At 36.4% G+C, this 23062-nt stretch overlaps 2 protein-coding genes across 3 annotated transcripts in view; one reads left to right on the top strand and one right to left on the bottom strand.

The window, feature by feature from the left end:
- Positions 1-21277, bottom strand: part of DNAAF6 (dynein axonemal assembly factor 6) — a 36557-nt gene extending 15280 nt beyond the window's left edge. Inside the window, exons 1-6 of one of the 2 annotated variants that reach the window (XM_050777307.1) lie at positions 21185-21263; positions 20449-20727; positions 13081-13221; positions 9357-9429; positions 7067-7172; positions 3058-3154 (exon numbers count right to left, since the gene is read on the bottom strand). In XM_050777307.1, the coding sequence (XP_050633264.1) occupies positions 3058-3154; positions 7067-7172; positions 9357-9429; positions 13081-13218 (414 nt within the window). In that variant the 5' untranslated portion in view covers positions 13219-13221; positions 20449-20727; positions 21185-21263. Of the gene's footprint in view, positions 1-3057; positions 3155-7066; positions 7173-9356; positions 9430-13080; positions 13222-20448; positions 20728-21184 lie in introns of both variants that reach the window. The other variant, XM_050777306.1, reaches the window with a different exon arrangement.
- NUP62CL (nucleoporin 62 C-terminal like) overlaps positions 1-23062 on the top strand; it is a 105384-nt gene that overhangs the window by 17013 nt on the left and 65309 nt on the right. The gene's annotated exons all lie outside the window — the stretch shown is intronic.

The following is a 23062-nucleotide window of genomic DNA, read 5'->3' as shown; positions in this document are numbered from 1 at the left end:
ACTTGGTGGCTACAAACTCAGGAGTAAAGCAGTTGCAGAGGATAACAATAGGGCAGGGAGTATTTGGATAATGGGGCTCTTTGGGTTTGAGGTTCGAAGGGTTTGCTGAAGACATTCCTAATGCAGAATTTTGTTTAGGACCGTTGCTTTGACTTAGCATTCATAAATCTTGCTTTCTTATTTGGAGTCTGGGGAGGGTAAAGGAAAGGATGGCCCTTGTGAATTTTTAAACCCTAAATCACTTCTTGTACGTAAACAGATTGTACTCCTATTGCCTTACTCGGTTTAAGTAAGGGTTCTCTTCTTAAAGTTTTTGGATTGGATTGTTACATATAGACCAGGTCCAGGACTCAAATAACATATTCAGGCAATTCTCAGGTGCAATTTTCCCCACATTTTAATGCTTCTGATATTGAGATGCACCGCACAATCAATGGTGGTGTAATATGGTATTATACCTATTTTCCTCTGAAACATTGTTATTGTTAAATAAATGGCGCATTTACAATTTTATGATGTCTTAGATTCAAGGAAACACCATATTATCAACAAGAATGATAAGCATATACATTTGAGCAAGAAATACTTCAGGTGGGCTCAACAACCTATTTACTCTGAGTCTTGTCAGTGGAGTAAGCAATGATAGTGGATGGTGTCATTAGTATGCCTATAGGATAACATTCAAGCTACAAATAAAAGCTACAAGCTTTTATCTTTTTTGAGAGTCAGGTTATTAGTCCATTATTACCCACACTTACTCTTTATTCTTGTTATATTCTCTGCTTACTCAAATATGCCATGCTATTTCATGCCTGGATATCTTTCCATGTGCTCTTTCTTACCTCTGCTTGGAATGCCCTTCTTAGAATGTTGTCCACTGTAGAAATATTATCCATTTGAAGTTGATCCCTTCCTGCTTTATGTCACTATGTACCTGATATATGCCTTTATTTTTCTATCTTTAATTTTTATGGGTACATAATAGAAATATATATTTATGGGGTGCATGAGATATTTTGATACATGCATATAGTGTATAATAATTACATCAGGGTAAATGGGGTGGGTTTCTATCACCTAAACCATTCACCATTTCTTTGTGTTATGAACATTCCAATTGTACTCCCTCAGTTATTCTAAAATGTACAACAAATTATTGCTGACTGTTACCTTTTGTTGTACTATCAAATACTAGATCTTATTTATTGTATCTAACTATATTTTTGTACCCATTAACCATCCCTACATTTCCACCTCCCCACTGCCCACTACCCTTCCCAGTCTCTGGTAACCATCATTCTATTCATGGTATATGCCTCTAAATATGTACTTACCATACTGAACTACAGTGATTTATTAGGTGTCAATCTCCTTTACTGTAAATTCCTTGAGGACAATTGATTGTTTATCATTTATTTTTGTATCTCTAGTACTTAGGATAGTCTGTGGTATGTAGTAACTTTCACTAAGTGTTTAAAGATTTAATAAGTGAAGAAACAAAGGGAAATAAAGGAAAGAAAGAGAAAAGGAACAGTATACACGTGACAAAGTACCATAGCATCAACAAATGTGTTATTTGCTGCTGCCTTTCAGTGGTGTCCATGACTTATCCCAATCTTCTGAACTTCTAGTAGACTTATAATTGTTTACACTGAGTTTAATTCTTAATAATAAAATTAGTTCATTTTTGTTAGTTTTGTCTCCCCAGTTGATTATAAATTCATTTGAGAGAAATACCAAGTCTTCTGTATACACTTACTGAGTTTTAGATAAACCATATATTTCTATTATGAGGTATGATTTAGTTTCTGAGATTCTTCATTCAGGATACCTTTATTATTAAAACTAGAGGCAATTTTTGCATGAGAGAAACGGTAAGGCTTGCAACAGTTTTATTTATTTAGGGCCTAGAATTCCTCCAGAATTTAGAGCAATCCCCAACACTACACATCGAAAACACAATTTAACAATAATTTAAGAGAGAGGAATTTCAATATTACTGGTAAAACCCTGGGAGCTAATTACTTCAAGATTACTTGAAACCTTAACTCATTAGAGTTTGAAAAATCTCCTGAGGTACTTAAAGCCACTATTCCCATTATGTTACTTGATTCAATTGAATGTCTTAGATTTTGCTAATAAGAGAAAATCTGAAATTCATGCAAAAGAGAAATTCTATTTATCATTTGCTTAAGGAAAAAATATTACGCATCTCCCATGGGCACCACAGTATTCTATAATGTATTGTAAGAAAGGAGGAAAAAAAATAGAAGCAAAGTTAGTTCCTGATCTCAAAAAATAAATTTTTAACACAAGAATTACTTGTTAATGTTGCTAAAATGAATCAAATTCCGCATTCTAGGTTAGGCCTAGATTTTTCAACAAGGTCATTATGAGGATGAAATAAGCAAAAGTAAGGTGGTATCATTGATATTGTTGGTATTGCTACAACTGTTATACAGAAACAGTGACCTGGTAAAGGATGCTCTCCAACATTCTGTAGCGTCATTCAGATAAGAAAGCAAAGTAACATTTTAGATGTCTTTCTTAATGTTTTTAATCAGAAGTCAGATCCCAAAATTAAGAAAATCCCTTTCTGTGGGATTTAACCACGTTGTAAGCTTAGTCATTACAAGAAATACAGAAATAAGAGATAAGACAGATGCGGGGAAGGAGATATTTCATTCTGATTGCCTGTCAATTCATCAGAAGTTAATAACCAATCCGTTGGCATGCATGGGACGGAACTAGGATGAAAGAAAATCCAGTCCAATCCAATTGGGAAGTTTTAATAGCAATAAAATTAGAAATTGTGCATTGTGTCATATGATTCTATTACGTTTATCTGTAAATCTCATCCAAATGTGTAAACTTAGTTTATTTTGTACAAGTTAACAATTTTAAACTGTCTATCCCATTATTCCCCTAGTACCTGAAACATGGCAACCACGATTTTTAAAGAGTTTACAACCTTGCCTACAATATTATGTATACAATAGTCAGTCAATTTAGCTACAACGGTCATATAGAAAATGAAGAAGGGGAGGAAAGGCTTACCACTAGTTCACTGCAACAACTTGTTGAGGAGTCCTTTCTTGACAACCCTAAAAATATATCTTCAGTTCCCACCTGCTGTCTGAATATAATCTCATACCTGAAAAAAAATCAATGATTATAGGGACTCAGATGAAAGAGCAATTTCCTGTCAAAGAACAGAAAACTAGAAACTTATGAGGACATGCTATTAGAAAAAATACAAAGACTAAATAAATAAAATGGTTGCAGGTCTTCAGGCATATAATAGAGCATAAAGGAAAAGAAGTCTAGAAATGTGGTCAAAAATAAACACTGAAAAGCAGGATTGCTATTATTTTCTAAAATAAACCTTTAACTGTTTTAGAGCTAGACAAATAAAATAGATTGAGGGAACTTCTAATAAGATTCTAATAAGATTCAAAGTAGAAGAAAAAAGGGAAAGTCTGTTCCTGAAAAACAATGGCTCAGAAAAATACTGAGTCCATATCCTGGGGATTGATAGAAACCTTCCTCTGCTAAGTTTAAACCACAGAGCAGAGGAGAAAATTCAGGTTTAGTACTGTTTCTGTCATTAACTGTGGACCTTGGTCAAGTCACAAACTCATGGGGTCTCAGTTTCTACATTTGTATGATTTATGGGAGGGAGGGGTGAATTTCAACTAAACAATCTCTATGGCTAAAATTCTACAATAGAAACACTGGTAATGTAGTCAGCACAGCTACACTACAGTGCTTAGAATCTAGTCTTACAGAATTCTGAATTTAATGAAAGATTTTCCTGATATTTCACCGCTCGCATGACAATTCACAAATCATTCCTCCCTTCCAAATTTGGGCCAGGAATAGAATGGTTTGTAGAAGCATCCACCACAAGGTACCCCATCTCTTCGGATAGAATGAAACAAATACTTACAAATTATTATTGTTATTATTTTGCTTAATGCTACCTTAACAAAGAAATTGTAAATCTCTGGATAGTAAGACTAAAGGACTAGATTGAACTTCTGACCATTTGCCAATAGGAACGCCCAAAAATAAAAAAGGGATTTCTCTGAGTTTGAAGATGGCTAACAATAAGCAACTATTTGCTATGGGGCACTTTGCTCTTAATAGGCTATAACATCTACCAAGTGTTTATGAAGGTGAAGCCAGGTTAAAACAAACAGAAGGGATTGATCTATATGTTCATTACTCCTAAATGGATTTGATCAAGCTCCTGCTCTTATCCTGAGCTCCAGACACAATTTTCCAACTGCCTACTACATGGGTTTGTCTGGATGTCCCAAAGAGAACTCAAAGTGTACATATCAAAAACCAGCTAGTCATGGTGGCTCTCAACTGTAATCCAGTGCTTTGGGAGGCTGAGGCAGGAGGATTGCTTGAGTCCAGGAGTTTGAGACCAGCCTGGGCTACACAGTTAGACACAGTCTTCACAAAAATAAAGTGTGCACCTGTAGTCCCAGGTACTTGGGAGAGTGAGGTGGGAGAATTGCTTGAGCCCGGGAGGTTGAGGCTGCAGTGAACAATGGGCGGAGCCGGGGGGTGGGGTGTTGGCGAACAAAAAAAAAACAAATTTAGTTGAGCGCTGTGGCTCACGCCTGTAATCCCAGCACTTTGGGAGGCTGAGGCAGGTGGATTGCTTGAGGCCAGGAGTTCAGGACCAGCCTGGCCAACTTGGTGAAACCTCGTGTCTACAAAAACATACAAAAAACATTAACCAGGCCTGGTGGCATGCACCTGTAGTCTCAGCTACTTGCGAGGCTGAGGCAGGAGAATCGCTTGAACCCAGAAGTCGGAGGTTGCAGTGAGCCAAGATCACACCACTGCACTCCAGCCTGAGCAACAGAGTAAGGCTCTGTCTCAGGAAAGAAAGAAAGAGAGAAAGAAAGAGAGAAAGAAAGAAGGAAGGAAGGAAGGAAGGAAGGAAGGAAGGAAGGAAGGAAGGAAGGAAGGAAGGAAGGAAGGATAAACTCACAGATTCTTCTTAACCTATAATTCCTATCAAAGTTAATGGCATTATCATTTCCTTGGTCACCCAAGCTAATAACTTCAGCATCATCTTTGATGCACTCCTCTCATCCATTTTATCGAACCAAATACCAACTTTTCATTCAAAACTCACTCAAATAAAGACCCTCATACTTCTCCCCAAGGCCAGTGCCTTAGCTCAGCTCCTTGTTATTTTTTTACTTGGCAACTTGTGATTCTTCTTTTTTGAAATGCTTGTTCATATTCTTTACTATTTTCCTCTGTATCCATTGAGAAATTTTAAAATGTGTTTTCATAAGGTAGAAGATAAAGATTTAAAAAATCTTATAAAGCAATTTTCCTCATAATAACCCAAAGTTATTATTCATTTAAAGCTTTCATGGATGTTCTATCTACCTAACATCAAACATCAGGATGAAAAGGGAAAAATTACTCAAATTTGAAGTTTGCTGCATATGGATATTTGACATTTGTTAGACAATATGACAAATAAGTGACTTAATTATTACTTTTCATATGGATATGTGGACACTATATAAGCATAACCTCAAATTTACTCTCTTCATTCTCTAAGAAATGTTTTAAAATCTCCTTTGATTTTTTATGAGGTTTATGGTCTTGACATTGTTTATTTGAAAGCTGGATACTTCTTTCTAGTTAATTATCTGCAGTCTCCCACAGCTTCTATTTTCAGAATTTATGTAGAAGATGGAAGCACGGAGTTTTTTGTTTGTTTGTTTTATCCTGGACAATTTTGACTGGGAGCAGTGGCTCATACCTGTAATCTTAGCACTTTGGGAGGCTGAGGCGGGCGGATCGCCTTAGGTCAGGAGTTCCAGACCAGCTTGGCCAACATGGTGAAACCCCATGTCTACTAAAAATACAAAAATTAGCTGGGTGTGGTGGCATGTGCCTGTAGTTCCAGCTACATGGGAGGCTAAGGCAGGAGAATCGTTTGAACCCAGGAGGGGCGCAGGTTGTAGTGAGTAGAGATCGTGCCACTGCACTCCAGCCTAGGCAACAGAGGGAGACTCTGTCTCAAAAAAATATATACATATATAAAATATAAATATATAAATATTTAAAATAGATATATAAATATATATAATATATAAATATAATATAAATATATATAAAATATATATAAATATAAAAAATATATAAATATATATAAATATATAAAAATGTATATATATATATATATATATACACTGGATAGTTTTGTATTCAGTATTAGAAAACTTGTCAGATCACTTGCCATAGAAGTCTTTAAGAATTTATATAGTACATTATAATTTAGTAAGTGTTGGCTTTGTTTTACCCTGCTATTCTAAATAGTCAATCCAAATTTTATTTCAAAATACATATATGTAAAGCTTAGTCTATTTGACCAATAATTTCATCTATGTATATAAATATATTTTAAGATTCATTAAAAGTATGAGTACTTTTAAAATAATAATAAAAGGCTTTTTATAGTAATTATAAATTTCATATTTATAACTTGATTGTATTGGAAAGGCTACAAAGCAAGTCTTGAACCCTGCTTGCAAAACACACTGAATACTAAACATAATCTTAGAATATCTAGTAAACAAGTCTGGATAATAATTGATAATTGGAGAGAGAACATAGCCTTTTACCAAAATTGTGGAACATTGAGTAATTAAAAGCAAGTCCTTGACAATAAACATGGCATTGTAATTTAGTTTGTATGAATGCTTGCAATTTAATGGGCTGGCTTTCTCCAACTGCTAGTTCCACATTATACAACAAACTGACATTAAATATAAATGTATAATGGAAATGACTATATTTTTCATTTTTTGCTAAATAATAACTGAAAGGAAGGTGTTATGCTTTATTACTTGTTTCTGCTCTAGAAGGAAAAAAATCATCAATTACAGATGCTTTCTGTGTGTCACTGTAGTTTTATCTTTTATGTGGTATGTTACTTTATGAATCTTGTAAAAAATAAAATGCTATCAGATGACACAGCTAACTTAAACTCCTAAAGACATTCCGGCTTCATTTGACTTACTCTGGGATTTCTCTAACATCCCACATATCATCATGTTCTGCTCCTTCTGGAACCTCTTCTGAATTCCAGATGTCATCGTTATTTTCCTCGCTGGTTTCAGGGATAACTGTGAAGAAAGGGAAGATAAAGCTGAAGCTCATGCTTTTTCCTTCTCTAAATTGCTCCTGTTCTTCTTCACACTCAGTTTGGGATCATTGAAATAAAACATTATTTGTAATCACTAGCTTGTTTTCTGGTCAAAACAAGCTAAATTAGTAACTACTGACTAAATGTTTCTATCAATACAGAACCAATACATTGTAGAATTGTAATAATAACTGTAGAGAATTTGGCAAAAACACATAAACAAAAAGGAGAAAATAATCTACAATCCAACTGCCTGGAGATGATCAATGTTGGTATTCTGGTTAGTATTCTGTTGTGTATCATTCCAGTCTCTCTCTCTCTCTCTCTCCATATACACATGAAAAGAAATATTATACATTTTTCTAGAAACATAAATAGGATTATATTTAAAAATATTTTTATGTAAAAGAAAAAATCACAACTACAATCAATCGGATGTGGAGAGAAATGTCTTATCTTGCATTGTTTTTACTATACAAAAACCCCTTGATATCTTTTCCATGCAAGCATGACATAATTCTCAAAATAATAATATCAATTAAAGAAACTGAAAGCATGGATACAATGATCATTTTTTAGTCCAGGATTTTCCTCATGTAGACACAAGCTTTAAAGAAAATCTCTACCACTTGTCCTTTATGCAGAGCTGAGCATGAGGTTGGGTTTCTGCATGTCATCTTTAAATGTTTAAAAGTGGATAGGCTCCATAGGCATGCAAAAACCCAGCTTACATTTGTTTTAACTATTGTAGTATCCAGTGGAGACCTGCATTAGGTGCAGAACACTGCTTTGAGTCATTTTAAGCATTCTCAGAAATGTACCCAATTGTCAGGTTTTCAATTCTGGCAATTCTTTTGAAATTATCAGCTTCTATCTAGCATGGGCTTTGTAAAGCCTAACTACAGATTTATATGTAACATTTTACATATGAATCTTTGCCTTCAGAATTTAAAGATTATTAGACCTACATTATCAGAAATACAGGCAGCACAGAAATACATGAAATGTGAACTAGTCTGCCATGGAGCGAATATCTCTTAAGTACGGCAAATAGCCTCTTGGGTATGTATAGCAATAATAACTGAAATTTTAAAACCCTCCTTAGACCTCATTTTAGCCATTATTTTAAACATTTGTCCAGGCAAATCTTTTGCAATTAACTAAAATGATGAATGAAATTCACTTCCTCTCCCTTCTTATCCTCTGGTTAATGGTGATCATGACCAACAGAATTAAAGCTTTTTATATTTTTAAAGATTTGTAAAATGTTCAACTCTAAAAATGTATAACTCAAAATGCTGGGGAAATGTAAAAATATTATTTAGCCTCATTTATTGGACCTGTTTTTTTTAAATAAGTAAACTCAAAGACGTTAATGTATAAGCATCTTAATGTAAGATAAAATTGTGTAGTTGCTTGTTTTATTGTCTTCTCCAAAAATCTATTAGCTCAATCAGAACAGGGATTTTTTCTGTTTTGATCTGCATTGTAGTCTCAGAGATGGTCATACTGCCTGATACATAATAGGTTCTCAATAAATATTTATTAAATAACTCAACGAATGAATTCCATGAAATTGCTAGAATATAGGAAGGTAGAAGGTAAAGAAGCTAAGCATCTTGGTAAATAGACCCTAAAAAATAAAAAATGATCTAACCACACATGACTTTCTTGGTCTTCTATCTCAGAAAATATGCAAGGAATGTGGATAATTCAAGGCAAATATATTTCCATTATTAGAAAAACTATTTACCTGCAGTAGTAGAGTAAAAACAGCATCTTTATATGTAAATGGCTATTCATCATTTCCATGATTATTTTAGTTCACCTTTTCTCTTTTTAAAAATTATTTATTCATTCCTCCATGTTTAATGAACAAATATAAATTGTATATATTTATGATACACCATATGATGTTCTGAAATACGTATACACAGTGGATGACTAACTCAAGCTAATCAACATATGGATTACCTCACCTACTTATCATTTACTTGTGATGAGAATACTTAAAATCTACTATCTTAGCAATTTCCAAGTATACAATACATTGTTATTTAGTTCATCTTAATAAACACTAGTATTAGTATGTATTACTCTCCCTATAATTTTTCTACCAAGGAAAATATTATATTGATCTATACTGCTTTGTTAAATAACTTACCTTTGAGTTCTTCTATTTGGGGTGGTCCAATATTCCCAGGACCCATGGCTCCAATAGTAGATAAACCATTTGTCTGAGGGAGGAGAAAAGGTTCACTATTCTATAATTAATACTTGTATAACCTATATGACTAGTGATACTTCAAATTTGATAGGATTTCCATCAAAAAAACTCATGGAGCTTTCCAGTTTAATTACCCATCATTGTTATACAACAGAAAGACAGATGCCAAGTACTATTGTGAATATGCTTTCCTTGTTCTTTCAAAAAGTCTTTGGTTTAATAGACTCTAGGGCAGAATTGATTTTTGGTCAGGCTAAATCCCTAGTTCCAGCTCAGTGACTCATGTATCCCTGGGGATAGAGGAATGAGCCACATTCATCTCTATGAAGGTTAGAACCAAGTATTAGTATAAAGGCATTGACACTTTTGGGGTTTAGCAGTGTCTGGTTGTAGTCAGATGGAGGACAGAGTATGTGAAAGTTTTATAGAAATAAAAACTAACACTAAGCAGAAGCTAAGTATTCAGACTTCAAATTAATCATTCAAAAGCCCTGATAACTGCTTTTACTTTTTTCCACTATAGGTATGAAACACTTCCCTGTCCCACCGCCTTATGACACTGAACTAGTGGATTTAAACAGCAACCACAAATTAATAGTCTCTAATATATGCTGATGTACTTCAGTCTTCATAAAAGTTTATTTTTCCATCTTCTGCACAAGCATGCACATCCCCAAAGGACTTGCCCTGATTCACCAATACAAGCAATCTTCGTTTTTTCAACTAACTGTAACACATATTACACTATTGCTATAGCGACACCACCTCATTGGCCTGTCTCAGGGATTCTTTGATATTTCAAGAAAATCCCAATTTCTCACTATTGTTTTTGCTGATGTCATGCCCTGCAGCACCAACTCACTCCACTGCTGGCAGTCAAAAAATTATTATCTTCTTGCCAACTGGCCAACTAGCACCTCTATCTCTCTTTTTTCAGGCCCCTGTCCTCATCTCCTAAGACTTTAGACATGTACAAAAGTTAGAATGTCTTGTTTGGGCAAGGAGAGTAGTGTCTGTCCTTGAAAGCTGATGGAACAGCTCACATGGGTCTTTATTATGTGAAACTATTCCAAAAGTTACAAATCAGAAATTAATCTATAATATCTCAAAAGTGTCTGAGACAGTAACTATTCCTTTTCAAAAGGTGTTCCAAAAGTGCTGTGTCTGCAGTTAAGGCATTACAGGCATTTTTATGTGAAAATCCCAAGATAATATTTGGGACTTTTTTCCCTCTTTTTAATCACTAATGTCATATAAATGTGTAGTACTTTTCTTAAATTATTAATCATCAGAACACTAATAGTCAATCAGAGTAAAGCATTTCTCAGAACATGAGGGCCTCTTGTTGAGTGCTGCCTTCAACATAAAATTAAAAGCAGTAGAAAAAAATCTTGGACATTCATGACAAAAATTGGTATACTCTCCATGGACAGTGATTGGCTCAGAACACATAGGAATTTCAATTTATTAATTTAATGAAAATAAATGATTAAAAATAAAAATTTCAAGTTAAAAGACGGAATGGGATCATAAAAACATTAAAAACCATCTGGCAATTATTTTCTATTAGAACATCATTTGAGCCTTTACCATTAATCTACAGCCAATTATCTGAGCAATTTATCATTGCAATTCATGCCACTTTGTAATATGTAAGACAGAACATCCTCATTATAATGTCTGTGAAGAGCAGTGAACCTTATTTCCCACAGGCCTTAAGATCCCCTCATGAGTTTGAAAAATGACAGACACTCTCTCCCCAATCTCCCAGATTCTTAACAAGTCATATAGAAAAGGGATAGTGTAAATGAAGCAATGTGTATGCAACTGTTCTCTTGCTGTTTTCAGAGAGCATATTTTCAAAAATACATCACTCTTGTAATCATCCCACAGTTCCCAAGATTAATACATGTTAAAAAATGAAAAGCAGTTTCTCTCCTGGAAAATGTAATAGTTCATTAGAAACATTAATTATTCTCCCACTGTTCTGATACTCTAATTCTGTGTCCTCTAATGATATCTGTACTGTAGTGTCTGAATGACCAATTATCTCAAAATTGCTTATAACCCAGACATACAGAATCATACATTATTATAGTAATTTTCCTTTATAAACTGTACAACTCAGTAATATTATGTTAGTCTCTATTCTCATAAGCACTCATCTTTCCTCCTAGAAACACCTCTAGATGCAAATAAACACCTCCAACCATAAACACCAAATGGAATAGGCTATGTAACCAGGGTAAATCCTTATATTTGAATCTGTCACAGTTACAAGTTCCACTTCACTATATTCAAGGTCACTGTTTCTCAAATACTTGATATACTTTTTCTATATGGCATAACCTTACCTTTCCTAGGATGTAGGCTCCAGAAAATTATTATTCTGCTACTTCAACTAAGGTAGCAAAAATAAGCTTGCCTTCCCAACTTCACTGATACATTGTTCCTAACTTTTTCTCCTATGTCCTGTTTGTTGTGTATAGCCAATGCTGTCCTTAGCGTCCTGATGTTTCTTTGTTCAGCCTCTACTAAGACTTTTCCCTCACTAAAACTTCCTGGTTCCTGATCCTGGCTCCAAGCTGACTCAGTTCTTCTACAAATTTTATTTCCATTTCACCTCTTATTTATTCTGCCCTATTCCACCTAAGCTCTTCCTTAGGGTGGTACCTCAGTTCAGTGTCAGTCTGAGCCACTGAATTTGCTGCCTGTTCATAGCTTGCTTTTTTCTCCACATTGTGGCAAAAATAAATTTTGGGAGGAGTAAATTGATATATACGTTTGTGAAAGATGATTTATTCATGGTAAATTTGTCATATAACAAAACACTTCATTAAAATAATTTTATGCAAATTGACATAGTCTGTTATAGTATGGGATTTTTTGCCCCCAATTTTGTTTGCCCTATCATAGGCAATCTGATAGCCAAGGCTCACTGATAGTTAAGAAATAGGAGAATGGAGAGAGGGGAGTTATATAAACGTGTTTTAATTGTTCTGGGAATACTGGCAGTAACCTTGGAGTGGTAAAAGGTCAGTTCAAGGAACTCTTCTACCTAAAATGAAGCCCATCTTGCTACTGCAAGCCTTGCTGGCATTACTTATACTGACCCCAAATGCTACTCAACTAATTAGACTCCACAACTTTATTTGTGCATTACTGGGAAGACAATCTTGGTAGACTGAAGCTAGTTTGCCCTATTATTTGGCTCAAAAACTTTCTGTTCTGCGTTAATGTGTAGACAAATTAGAAAATTAAGGGACTGGTACTTGGGGGTCCAATTAATACTGTATAACTGAAAATATTTGTCTTATAGAAATATCGTCTAGGCTTAAACAATCCTAGCTACCACTCTGCAATGGTTGTCAGGCATTCTTTAGCCATAAATATAAATGACAACATTTTGAAATGTGGCTATTGCTACCATAGTTACAGAACTATTTTCTTATTCAGTGTTCAGGTGGTTTAGAAAAATATAATTATGTTTGCTAGAAATGTACTAGAGGTTACATTGTCATGCATAATCAGCCTTGTAGCTTCCTATGAATGTATCAAATGACACAGCTCTGCTCCCACAGCTAGGTGGGAACAGGTTGTTCAAATATGGTTCCACAACTTCCCATAAACAAAACTAATTCAACTGTAAGTATATGACCACCTGTCCATAGTCAGAATCATCCTCTTCTTCAGGATTAAGTAGCTTAGAGAGGGCTTCCAGAGCTGTAACTGAAGAAACACTCTCAAAGTCCATATTTTCTGTCTCCATATTTTCAGAATCCATATTTTCAGATTCCATTATCTGAAGAAAAAGATAATCAGAAAGAGGTATTTTACTTTTCTGTTTTATTTAAGACACGAAGATGTTTTATTGTCATATCTCCCTTCTTCCCTCGGTCACTCCATTGGTTCTTATACTTCCTTGGAAATCCTTTTAAACTCCTTCAAATATATGTATTTTGCTAACTCACAGACCTGGAGCACCAAGTAAACTCAAACATTCAGCCTGCTTTACTAAAATGTCATACTCAAGCTAACAAGCACTTATCGAGCACCTACTATAGTGGTTCTCGGGTTTTAATGTGCTTAATAATCACTTGGGGGAGTTGGTTTAAAATGTAGATTCTTAAGCCCTACCTCTAGAAAAAGTGTATGATACATTATGTATCATCATTTGGGAACATATTTTTTAGATTGTCTTTTTATTTGTCTCATGTACGCTGTTTAGGCTGTGTATTCTACTAAGTGAACTGAAAAATATGTCGTTTGAGGTACATGCCCTGATGATCTGTATTCATTTCACATTTTTTTGCCTCAGGCAGGTCTGTATCTTCTGCTTTATTTCAATTCTTAATTAACCTTTGATGATGCCTAGCATTATATTGCCATTTGAGAGCTCCAATGGGTTAGTTCATTGACTTTCAATGAAAAATTGTTTTTCTGATTATAACAGTGATACTATAAATGTCTATTGTGGGCTTTTTAGGAAATAATACATTAAATGTATAAATAAGAAAAGTATAACTACCTATAATGCTACCATTCAGGCAGCAGTCTTTTTAATAATCTCTGCAGTTATATTTGGAGTAGGAAGTTCAGGATCTTTAAAAATGTTAGAGGTGTCAGACTTTTATGAATAACCTTAATAAAGACTGTAGAATTAGATCTGTTGGTAGTGATTTGGGCATAAATATAATAGGAATCTTTTTTTACACTTCTGCTGACATTTTGAAAACATGGTAATAAAATTAACTCATGGGAAGTATTTCTTTAGTACTTTTATTAAATGATCTCCAAAATTTTTGCTTTGTGCCTAGAACAGTAATACAAAAGGATTCTCGAATGTGTGCTGGTACTGTCAAAATCAGTCTGCATGCAGATAGTGTTTTACAAATCTTCTGGTTTTTTAAATTATGTTTTGCCATTATTTTGACTTTCTTTTTAAAATAGAAAACTGATCCTAGTATCTATCAAAGACATTGAGGGTATGAAGTAAATATTAAATTGCCCTGTACCTGTAGCATAGAGGCAATATATCATAGCGGTTAGAAGCAGGGGCTCTGGAGTCAACTGCTTGGATTTGTATCCATCATTTACTTTCTTAGCTCTCTGACTTTCAGCATATTATTTAAACTCCGATTATCTAATTTTCTTTATTGATAAAATGGAGATAATAACAGTGTCTATCTTTTAGGGTTGTTACAAGAATTAAGTAGCTTAATACAAGTAAAAGAGTTTGGAACAGTGCTGGTCACAAAGTAAGCACTCAACATATGTTGGTTATTATTAATTATTTAAAAGTTTTATTTTGCTGGGTATGACTATCATGTCTAATAATGATGTGGAATAAGTTAATGATAAAACTCATTACATTGGAAAGTCATTAAACTGGAAAAGTGAAATAAAAGGTAATAAAATAATTTTCTCTCACAGTACAATCTGGTAGTCTGCAATGGAAATGAATAATTGACACAAATAAAACAAAGAGGATCCTGTTTATATTTTTAAATTCCTAGTTGATTATGTGTTCATTAAATATTTACCTAATATTAAAAGCAAAAATTTATTGTAACATTTTCAACCTTTGACAATGAAAGAAAAAAATGCATCCAGGTATCTGATGCAATTATATAATTGGTATTTGAGTTGAGATGGTGCAAATGAGATATTTAAAAAACAAATATAGTAGAAATTGTTTATTATACCAGTATTACATACTTTTACAAAATTGTTTTGATGATCAAATTATGCAATGCAGGTGAGTTTACTAAAATATGAAATGCTATATAAAAATATCATTATCTGACACATAGTATCAGTACCCACAGATATTTGATCATGAGATATGTGAAAGTTCAATGGTAGGCCAATGAAAGAAGAATAAACTGGGACCAGCAAAGCTAACCCATAAGTAGGTATTCTAAAGTTCCAAATATTGTGTCTGAGGTAGTAGTCAGAACTACAATTTATGTGGTCTTATCTGCTTGGCAGAGACATGGCAGCAGGAGTTCCTGGACATGAGCAGTGCTTCGGGGCAGAAAGGTTGAAGTAATGGTTACAGGTAGAACTATTTAGGGTGAAGAAGGACGCTGGCCTATAGAAGGTGGGGTACAGTTCTCGAGGACTGTGCACAACTTGACTGCTAGAGATGAAGGTTCAGAATAGGGCAGAATAGGGCTCAAACTTCCAGCTGGAAAAGAGAAAACACACCAGGTACTGCGTCGGTGGCTTTCTCATGTCACCTAGGTACCCACAGTGGAGGTTATGAAGGAATGTTATGGTTCCTTTGGTACATTGGATACTGGATTTAGAAAAACCAGATTAATTCTAAATCACTACCAGTTAGTTGGAAAAGAACTCTGGCCTGGTTCTCATTAGGTGGGAAGTAGGCCAGTGTGAGCAGTGGGAAGCTATACCTGTAGATTTAGTGTCTTTAATAACTGGAGCCGGCACATAGTCAGCAGTGGATTAATACTAAATGAAGCATGATTAAATTCATCTGAATGTTATATTTCAAAATAGTCATTTGGAAGGTTATACACTGATGTAAATTATGCTATCAATGCTCAAAATATTTTGGGATTTTTCTTTTTATTTGGAATTACCTTCATATGTATCACCAAGAAAATAGGTATCATTACGGTATCATTTGGTTTGATTACACATCAGATCTGTCCCCAAGTGATTTCTAGATATATTTAGATATAATGCCTACTTTCAAAATATGAAGATTTTCTTTTTTGAGGATATTCAAAAGAATGTGCTACATGCCTCAAGGTGATTCTAAAACAGAAGTTTCAAAAGCAATGTTAGCAATAACAACCACATTAGAATAAATAGATTAGCCTCCAAAAGTGACTACTTCGAAGGGGATGGTCCTCCTTGGAATGTGTACATTTGTTTTTGTTAAATTATTCACAATGATTCTTAGTAACACTTTATATATTTGATGCATATTGGGAATTAGACTTCTTGACGTCCAGTTGGACTTCCAAATCATGCTAGAATAAAATGCCATAGATTTGCACTATAGCTCAATTGAAATAGAAATATAAAAATAAAATTACCACTTTAGCCAAAGTATTTTTACCTTCAAATGTAATAATAATCTGTAAACACAAATTAATAAATCATGAAAACAAAAATAAATAAATAAATCATGATAAGTTTGTTGATATTGTATTTTGAGAAACAAAAGAATCCCAAATATTTTGTGACTAACTAGTTAAATGGTTCAAAGTATCAAAAGAGAAAAGCAATTTGTGAATTTTTAGAAAAAAGCATTCTAAATTCAATGGAAAGGAAGATTCTACTAGCTTTTTAAGAAGTCTAACATACTAAGAATAACTTACTAAACTTGATTAAAAACATTTATTGAAGTTCATTTGACACAAGTAGATCACAGTTGAAAAACTAAAACAGGAGGACTTTTTAGGAACTACAAATGAACTATTTGTAGTGAACTATCTTTACTACAATGAACTATGCAGTGTTAGTTTATTGGTCTATCTTTTATTTCTAAATGTGATATACATTTAAGTTCATCCTGAGTCTGGCAATCAAGGTCCTTCAGGATATAGTGCCAACGTAATTTTTTGTCCTTCACTCCTATTATTCTCCTACATACTGTGTTAAAAACTAAACTGCTTATTAAACATACTCTATCATTTCCTGCCTTTGTACCTTGGAGTGTATTCTTCCTTTTGCCCTGACTACTTGGATAGTACAGTGTAGTGATTTTTAAAAAGAAGATTCTGGCCGGGTGTGGTGGCTGATGTCTGTAATACCAACACTTTGAGAGGCCAAGGTGAGTTCATGGGTCACATGAGCTCAGGACTTCGAGATTAGCCTGAGCACCATAGCGAAACCCCGACTCTACAAAAAACACAAAAATTAGACGGGCGCGGTGCCGTGCCCTCGTGGTCCCATCTACTCAGGGGTCCGAGGCAGGATAATAGCTTGAGTCCCAGAGATGGAAGAGCCGAGACCGGGCCACTGTACTCCAGCCTGGGAGACAGAGTGAGACCCTGCCTCAAAAATAGATAAATAAATAAAATAATGAAAATAAAAAATAAAAAAAGAAGATTCTGGAGCCACACTGCCTAAAATGTTTGAATCTGGCACTGTCACTTACATAGGCCAAGAATAAATTTAAACTAAGGAAAATTTAAGCGTTTCAGTAAAAACAAAATATATTACTGTCTTTTATTTGAGAGTTGGTCATTTAGAAAATAAATTTTCTAAGCTCTTTGTTTTTCTTTCTTTCATTTTCTTTTGCTAGGCCAATGCTAATGGCAACATTTTCCAGATAGAGCCTTTGATTTTCCCACATTAACCTGAGTACTTGGGGTTTTCATAAATAGAAGCATGATTGGACCATCTACTAGCCACAATGAGCTAAAGCAACTGACACTCCAGAACCAGCTCATTAACCTAACACTGGAGCCAGTCAGGGGCTGAAAAAGTTCAACCAGGTTGGCTCCAGACCCACAGCACTTAAGCAATATCAGTAACCTTGAGTTAAAGTCAGACTGGTTGTAAGGCTGGGATCATGCTTTCTATTTTATTTGCCTCCATCCACAGTATCAATAAAAATGGCTTTTGACATCAGTTAATTGTAGAAAAGTCTAGGTAAATTAGTGAAAACTCTGAATTACAGACTATTCAAATAGATAGTAAATTTTATTAATTAAAGTATATATAGTAAATAAAATCAGGGTGATAAAGAACCACCAAGCAGGGCTGGGTGCGGTGGCTCATCCTGTAATCCTAGCACTTTGGGAGGCTAAGGTGGGCGGATCACTTGAGGTCAGGAGTTTAAGACCAGCCTGGCCAACATGGCAATACTCTGTCTCTACTAAAAAACACAAAAATTAGCCGGGCATAGTGGCGGGCGCCTGTAATCCCAGCTACTTGGGAGGCTGAGGCTGGAGAATCACTGAAACCTTGGAGGTGGCCGTTGCAGTGAGCCAAGATCATGCCACTGCACTCCAGCTTGGGTGACAGAGAGAAACTCTATCTAAAAAAAAAAAAAAAAAAAAAAAATTCACCAAGCAATATCCTTTTGGAACTTGTTTAAGTAAATAGATATATCCCTATGTAAAATACTGACTTTAACACAATGATTTGAAAGTACTGAAAATCTATTTATTCTCTAAATAAATTTGGCATTTCTTCTGCAACTTCATATTTTTTATTTATTTTTTTCAATCAGCTTTCCTAAATTGAAGCAACTTTATATATATAGTGCCTTAATTTAGCAATTCCTCCTTTAAAATTCTTCTGAGAACACAAAAGTGACATCATCTCTGCCTATGTCTGAATTAAATTATAATATACTGACTAATTGCTTTCTGCTTTGCATTATTTGATAACTATACTCATCAATGATTTCCCACCTATTAAAAATAATTCATTTTGAATGTATCGTTACAATACTAAGAATGGTTTCTTTTTCCTGTCTGTAACTTTCACTACCATAAAATGTACTAACTCATAAGTAACTATGGGAACTTAACAGTTTTTGTTTCAAATTTAAAACATATTTAAGGAAGATGCTTTTTGAAAGTACCTGGAATCTTTCATAGAAAAAGAGGTCAAGAAATTAAATAGTTATTGATTATTAAATTTAAAAAAAGTGTCTTTTGGCTAGGCGCGGTGGCTCACGCCTGTAACCCCAGCACTTTGGGAGGCCGAGGCGGGCGGATCACTTGAGGTCAAGAGTTTGAGACCAGTTGGCCAACATGGTGAAACCCCGTCTCTACTAAAAACACAAAAATTAGCCAGGCATAGTGGCGCGCGCCTGTAATCCCAGCTCCTCAGGTGGCTGAGGCCAAAAATCGCTTGAATCCGGGAGGTGGAGGTTGCAGTCCAGCCTGGGCGACAGAGCGACACTCAGTCTCAAAAAAAAAAAAAAAAAGCACCTTTTGATTTCAGATTTCCTCTATTTTAGTCATTTATTCATGAGGAGTCTGTACCATCCCAATTCTTTTTGAAAAGTGAGTTTTGTTTTTGTTTTTGTTTTGTTTTTCTTTTTTTTGGAGACAGGATCTTGCTGTAGACCAGGCTGAAGTGCAGTGGCACGATCTCCGCTCACTGCAGCCTCGACCTCCCTGGCTCAAGTAATCTTCCCACCTCAAACCTCCCAAGTAACTGGGACTACAGGCTGCGCCAGTGTGCCCGGCTAATTTTTGTATTATTTGTAGAGACGGGGTTTCGCTGGCTGATTTTTGTTATTACTTTTAGAGATGGGGCTTCACCGTGTTGCCCAGATGGGTCTCGAACTCCTGAGCTCAAGCGATCCCTCGCTTAGGAGTCTCAAAGTGCTGAGATTACAAAAAAATTAGTTTTTATATGGAGAGGCAAATCCTTGGTTTCCGTAGGACCCATCCTGAATTATCGAATGCTATATAGTACATTTCAGACAAACTTAATACATTTAATATTTTTTCCTCTTTATCTATCTGAAGTCTCATACTCCATCTCTATCTAAAAGGAACTTCTTTTTAGATAGAGGTGGAGTATGAGACCTCTTTTGTTTTTGAGACCATGTCTCACTGTCGCCCAGGTTAGAGTGCAGTGCCGCCATCACGGCTCACTGCAGCCTCGACCTCCAGGGCTCAGGTGATTCTCCCACCTCAGCATCCAGGCAGGCAGGCGCCAACACATCCGGTTAATTTTTATATTTTTAGTGGAGACCAGGTTTCGCCATATTGCCCAGGCTGGTCTTGAACTCCTGACCTCAAGTGATCTGCCCACCTCGGCCTCCCAAAGTGCTGGGATTACAGGCAGGAGCCACCGCGCTTGGCCCGGCAAATTTTCTTGCTGTGCTTTAAATTTTCTCCCCGAGTCCTATTTTTTTTTATTTCTTTAGGAAATACAGTCTCTGTTCTGAATCCTTATCACAAGAAGCTCTTAAGGAGACTCCTCCCTCTTTGGTCAAACTGGGTTCTCTCCCTTCACTCAGATTTAATTTTTTTGGTCATACTTCCTCATCTTTTGACAGTTACAGTCAAACGACATGTAATACTTTCCCAATCAGCCCTTGGCGAGTAGTAGGTTTTGTAGGTACAAGTAGTCTCTGCACAGTACACTCGGGCCCACCAAGTGAAGGTCTGACCACTTCTCACTCCTCAGCTTATCTAACCAAGCAACACTGGAACTCTCAGGCCACAGAGTTCAAGTTGTCGCACAAAGGACATTATTCACATAGTGAGTACTGGGGTCATTTTTTTTTCCCCCAGTCTGAAGTGTTATATCCCCCAAAACATTTCCTAACCAAGGCATGCTAGGCCAGGATAAATCGTGCCTGCACATATAAAACAGAAGGGTACAGTGGCACATATAAAACAGAAGGGTACAGTGGCTGCTCCAGTTTGGAGCACCCAGATCCTCCTATAAGAGAATATGGTTTACATTCCCAAATTAGTCATTATTAATGGGAAGGGAGAATCAATAAGTGCATGTGAGAGTTGAGAGAAGACCAGTTGAGAAACCTTCAGATGTTCATTTTTGCCTTCTGACAGTCGATCAGCACCCATCTCTCACTCACATCCTGTAAAACCGAGTTTTGTTAAAGCAGCGTCCTGCTTCTAGAGTCTAGGATAGCGGGATTTAGGGAACGGGTCTCCTCTACCTTGTTCAAGTTGTGGCTTTTTGGGGTATCTCTCAGAGTTATGAATATCTAGAGTTTTCCCTAGTTTTTCTGATAGCCACGGCATCTGAGGACCCTGTCTTTTCCCCTCCTAAGGTTCGAGTTTCCTCACCTTGGTCAGTTTTCCGGTCTCAGGCTAGGCTCCGAAAAGACTGTGGAGAGCGCGGCGTCTCTCTGTTGCTAGGGTAACAACTTTGTTTTGTTCCCGCCCCCCACCTGCCAACCTCCGGGTTCCCGCTTGACTTTTCTGGCCAATCATAGAAGAGTCTCATCTGAGACAACACTGGAATCGACCAATCCGAGCGCATCCAGGTCAGGGTCACTAGTCGCCCTTTCTAGTTAACCAGGTCGACCCCTTTTAAGCCTCAGTCTGGGTTAGCTTCGCTTCAGCGGGAACCTGCTCACAGCGGAGGCCGGTTCTTTCCGGCTCGAGCAGGTCCGGACCCTCCCCTCTGGCGGCTACGCAGTCTCGGAGGCTTGCTCGTATAGTTCAGGGCCGGACAGCGAGCGGCGGCGGCTGCCACCAAGGTAAGTTTGTGGGGTTTTCATTTGTCCCGTTCGCCAGCACGCTTCGCTCTCTTTTACGCTTTTCCCGCGCGTGAATTCCCGATCTGAGGACTCGATCTCCAGCCAATCTGGAGAGGCGGGGGCAGAAGGGTAGGGGCAGTGGGCCGGGGGTTGAGAAGGGTTTGCTACCGTCCTCCACGCCCCCCGCCTTTCGCGTTTCCCCCACGCGACAGAAACACGTATTGTGCTTCCGTCCTGGCTTGGCACGTGCGATCGTGTTTGTATGTGTGCAGGTGGGATCGCATTTTATTCTTCTCTGTGGGCAAGCCTTCCGGGCCCCAAGTTCCCGGGGGAACACCTGGTCAACTGCCACCTGGTTCCTGTGGGGCACTGGCTTGAGCTACGCGTCGCTCCCACTCTAGGGAAAATCGCGGCTCCGGGAGCTCTGCTTTTCCCGCCTTGGAGTGGAGAAAAGCAGGCGCGCCGCTCGCTTGCCACTGCTAGGGAATCTGGTTGTCTTAGGTTCACTTAGAGATAGAGTTGTTACTCTAGTTTCCCATAAATTCCGTGGCTTGGTTTTAAACAAAGGGGCGGCGGGGGGATGGCGTAATAAATATTTACAGTACTTAGGACTGATTAGCCATGATCAACAGTAGGACCCCACAGATTGTTTTAATGAATGGTTACTTTTGGTTATTCAGGTATTGGAATTTGATTATAAATGAACTAAACTGCTTCCTTTCTTTCTTTATACCATGCATTTCTTAACGACCATCCCATCTGGCATAGGGGATAGTGAAGTTTGATTAATTTGTCCATTCTACTTGTTATTATCTACGGTAAACAAAAAGTGGGGATAGAATAAGGTTATTGGCTAAAGCAACGTTATTGGCCTTTTAGCCAACTTACCAATACCTTAATTCCCCTTATTACTGTGAATGATCAGAATTTAGGTGTCTTACATTTTGCTAATTCTTTAGATACTTGTGGAGCTTAAATTATAGATATTATGCCATCTCCTTTTTCTGGCTTTTTTGTTTTTATTCTGCCTCATTGTGCATTATTCTAAGTCTGTAATGCTCAGCCGGTGTTTTTCAGACCTTTTGACTGTGACCAACAGTAAGAAATAAATTTTATATTGTGACCTAGTACACATGTAGACAATATATAACGGACAACCATTTTTACAGAAACAACACTTAACATTTACTACCTGCAATATACTCTGATAATTTCCATTACGTTTTAAAAAATGTACACCACAACCCCCTAATGATTTGTCCCTAGATCTTTAGTTTCCAAACTTGTGTGTGCACTTTATTTAAAATTTATTGAAATAAAGAATTTATTTAAGATGCAGATTGCCCTGGCTCCCTCCAGAAATTGGTTCTGTGGTCTAGTGGGACCCAGGAAGGTATACAATATAGCATATGTGAAATACTTGGTACAGTGTCGGGTGCACAGGTGTTCAGTGAATATTAGT

The sequence above is a fragment of the Macaca thibetana genome, chromosome X (assembly GCF_024542745.1).
Source record: "Macaca thibetana thibetana isolate TM-01 chromosome X, ASM2454274v1, whole genome shotgun sequence".
Lineage (NCBI taxonomy): Eukaryota > Metazoa > Chordata > Mammalia > Primates > Cercopithecidae > Macaca > Macaca thibetana.
The sequence above is the reverse complement of the archived record's forward strand: the minus strand, read 5'-3'. Positions and strand labels throughout refer to the sequence as shown.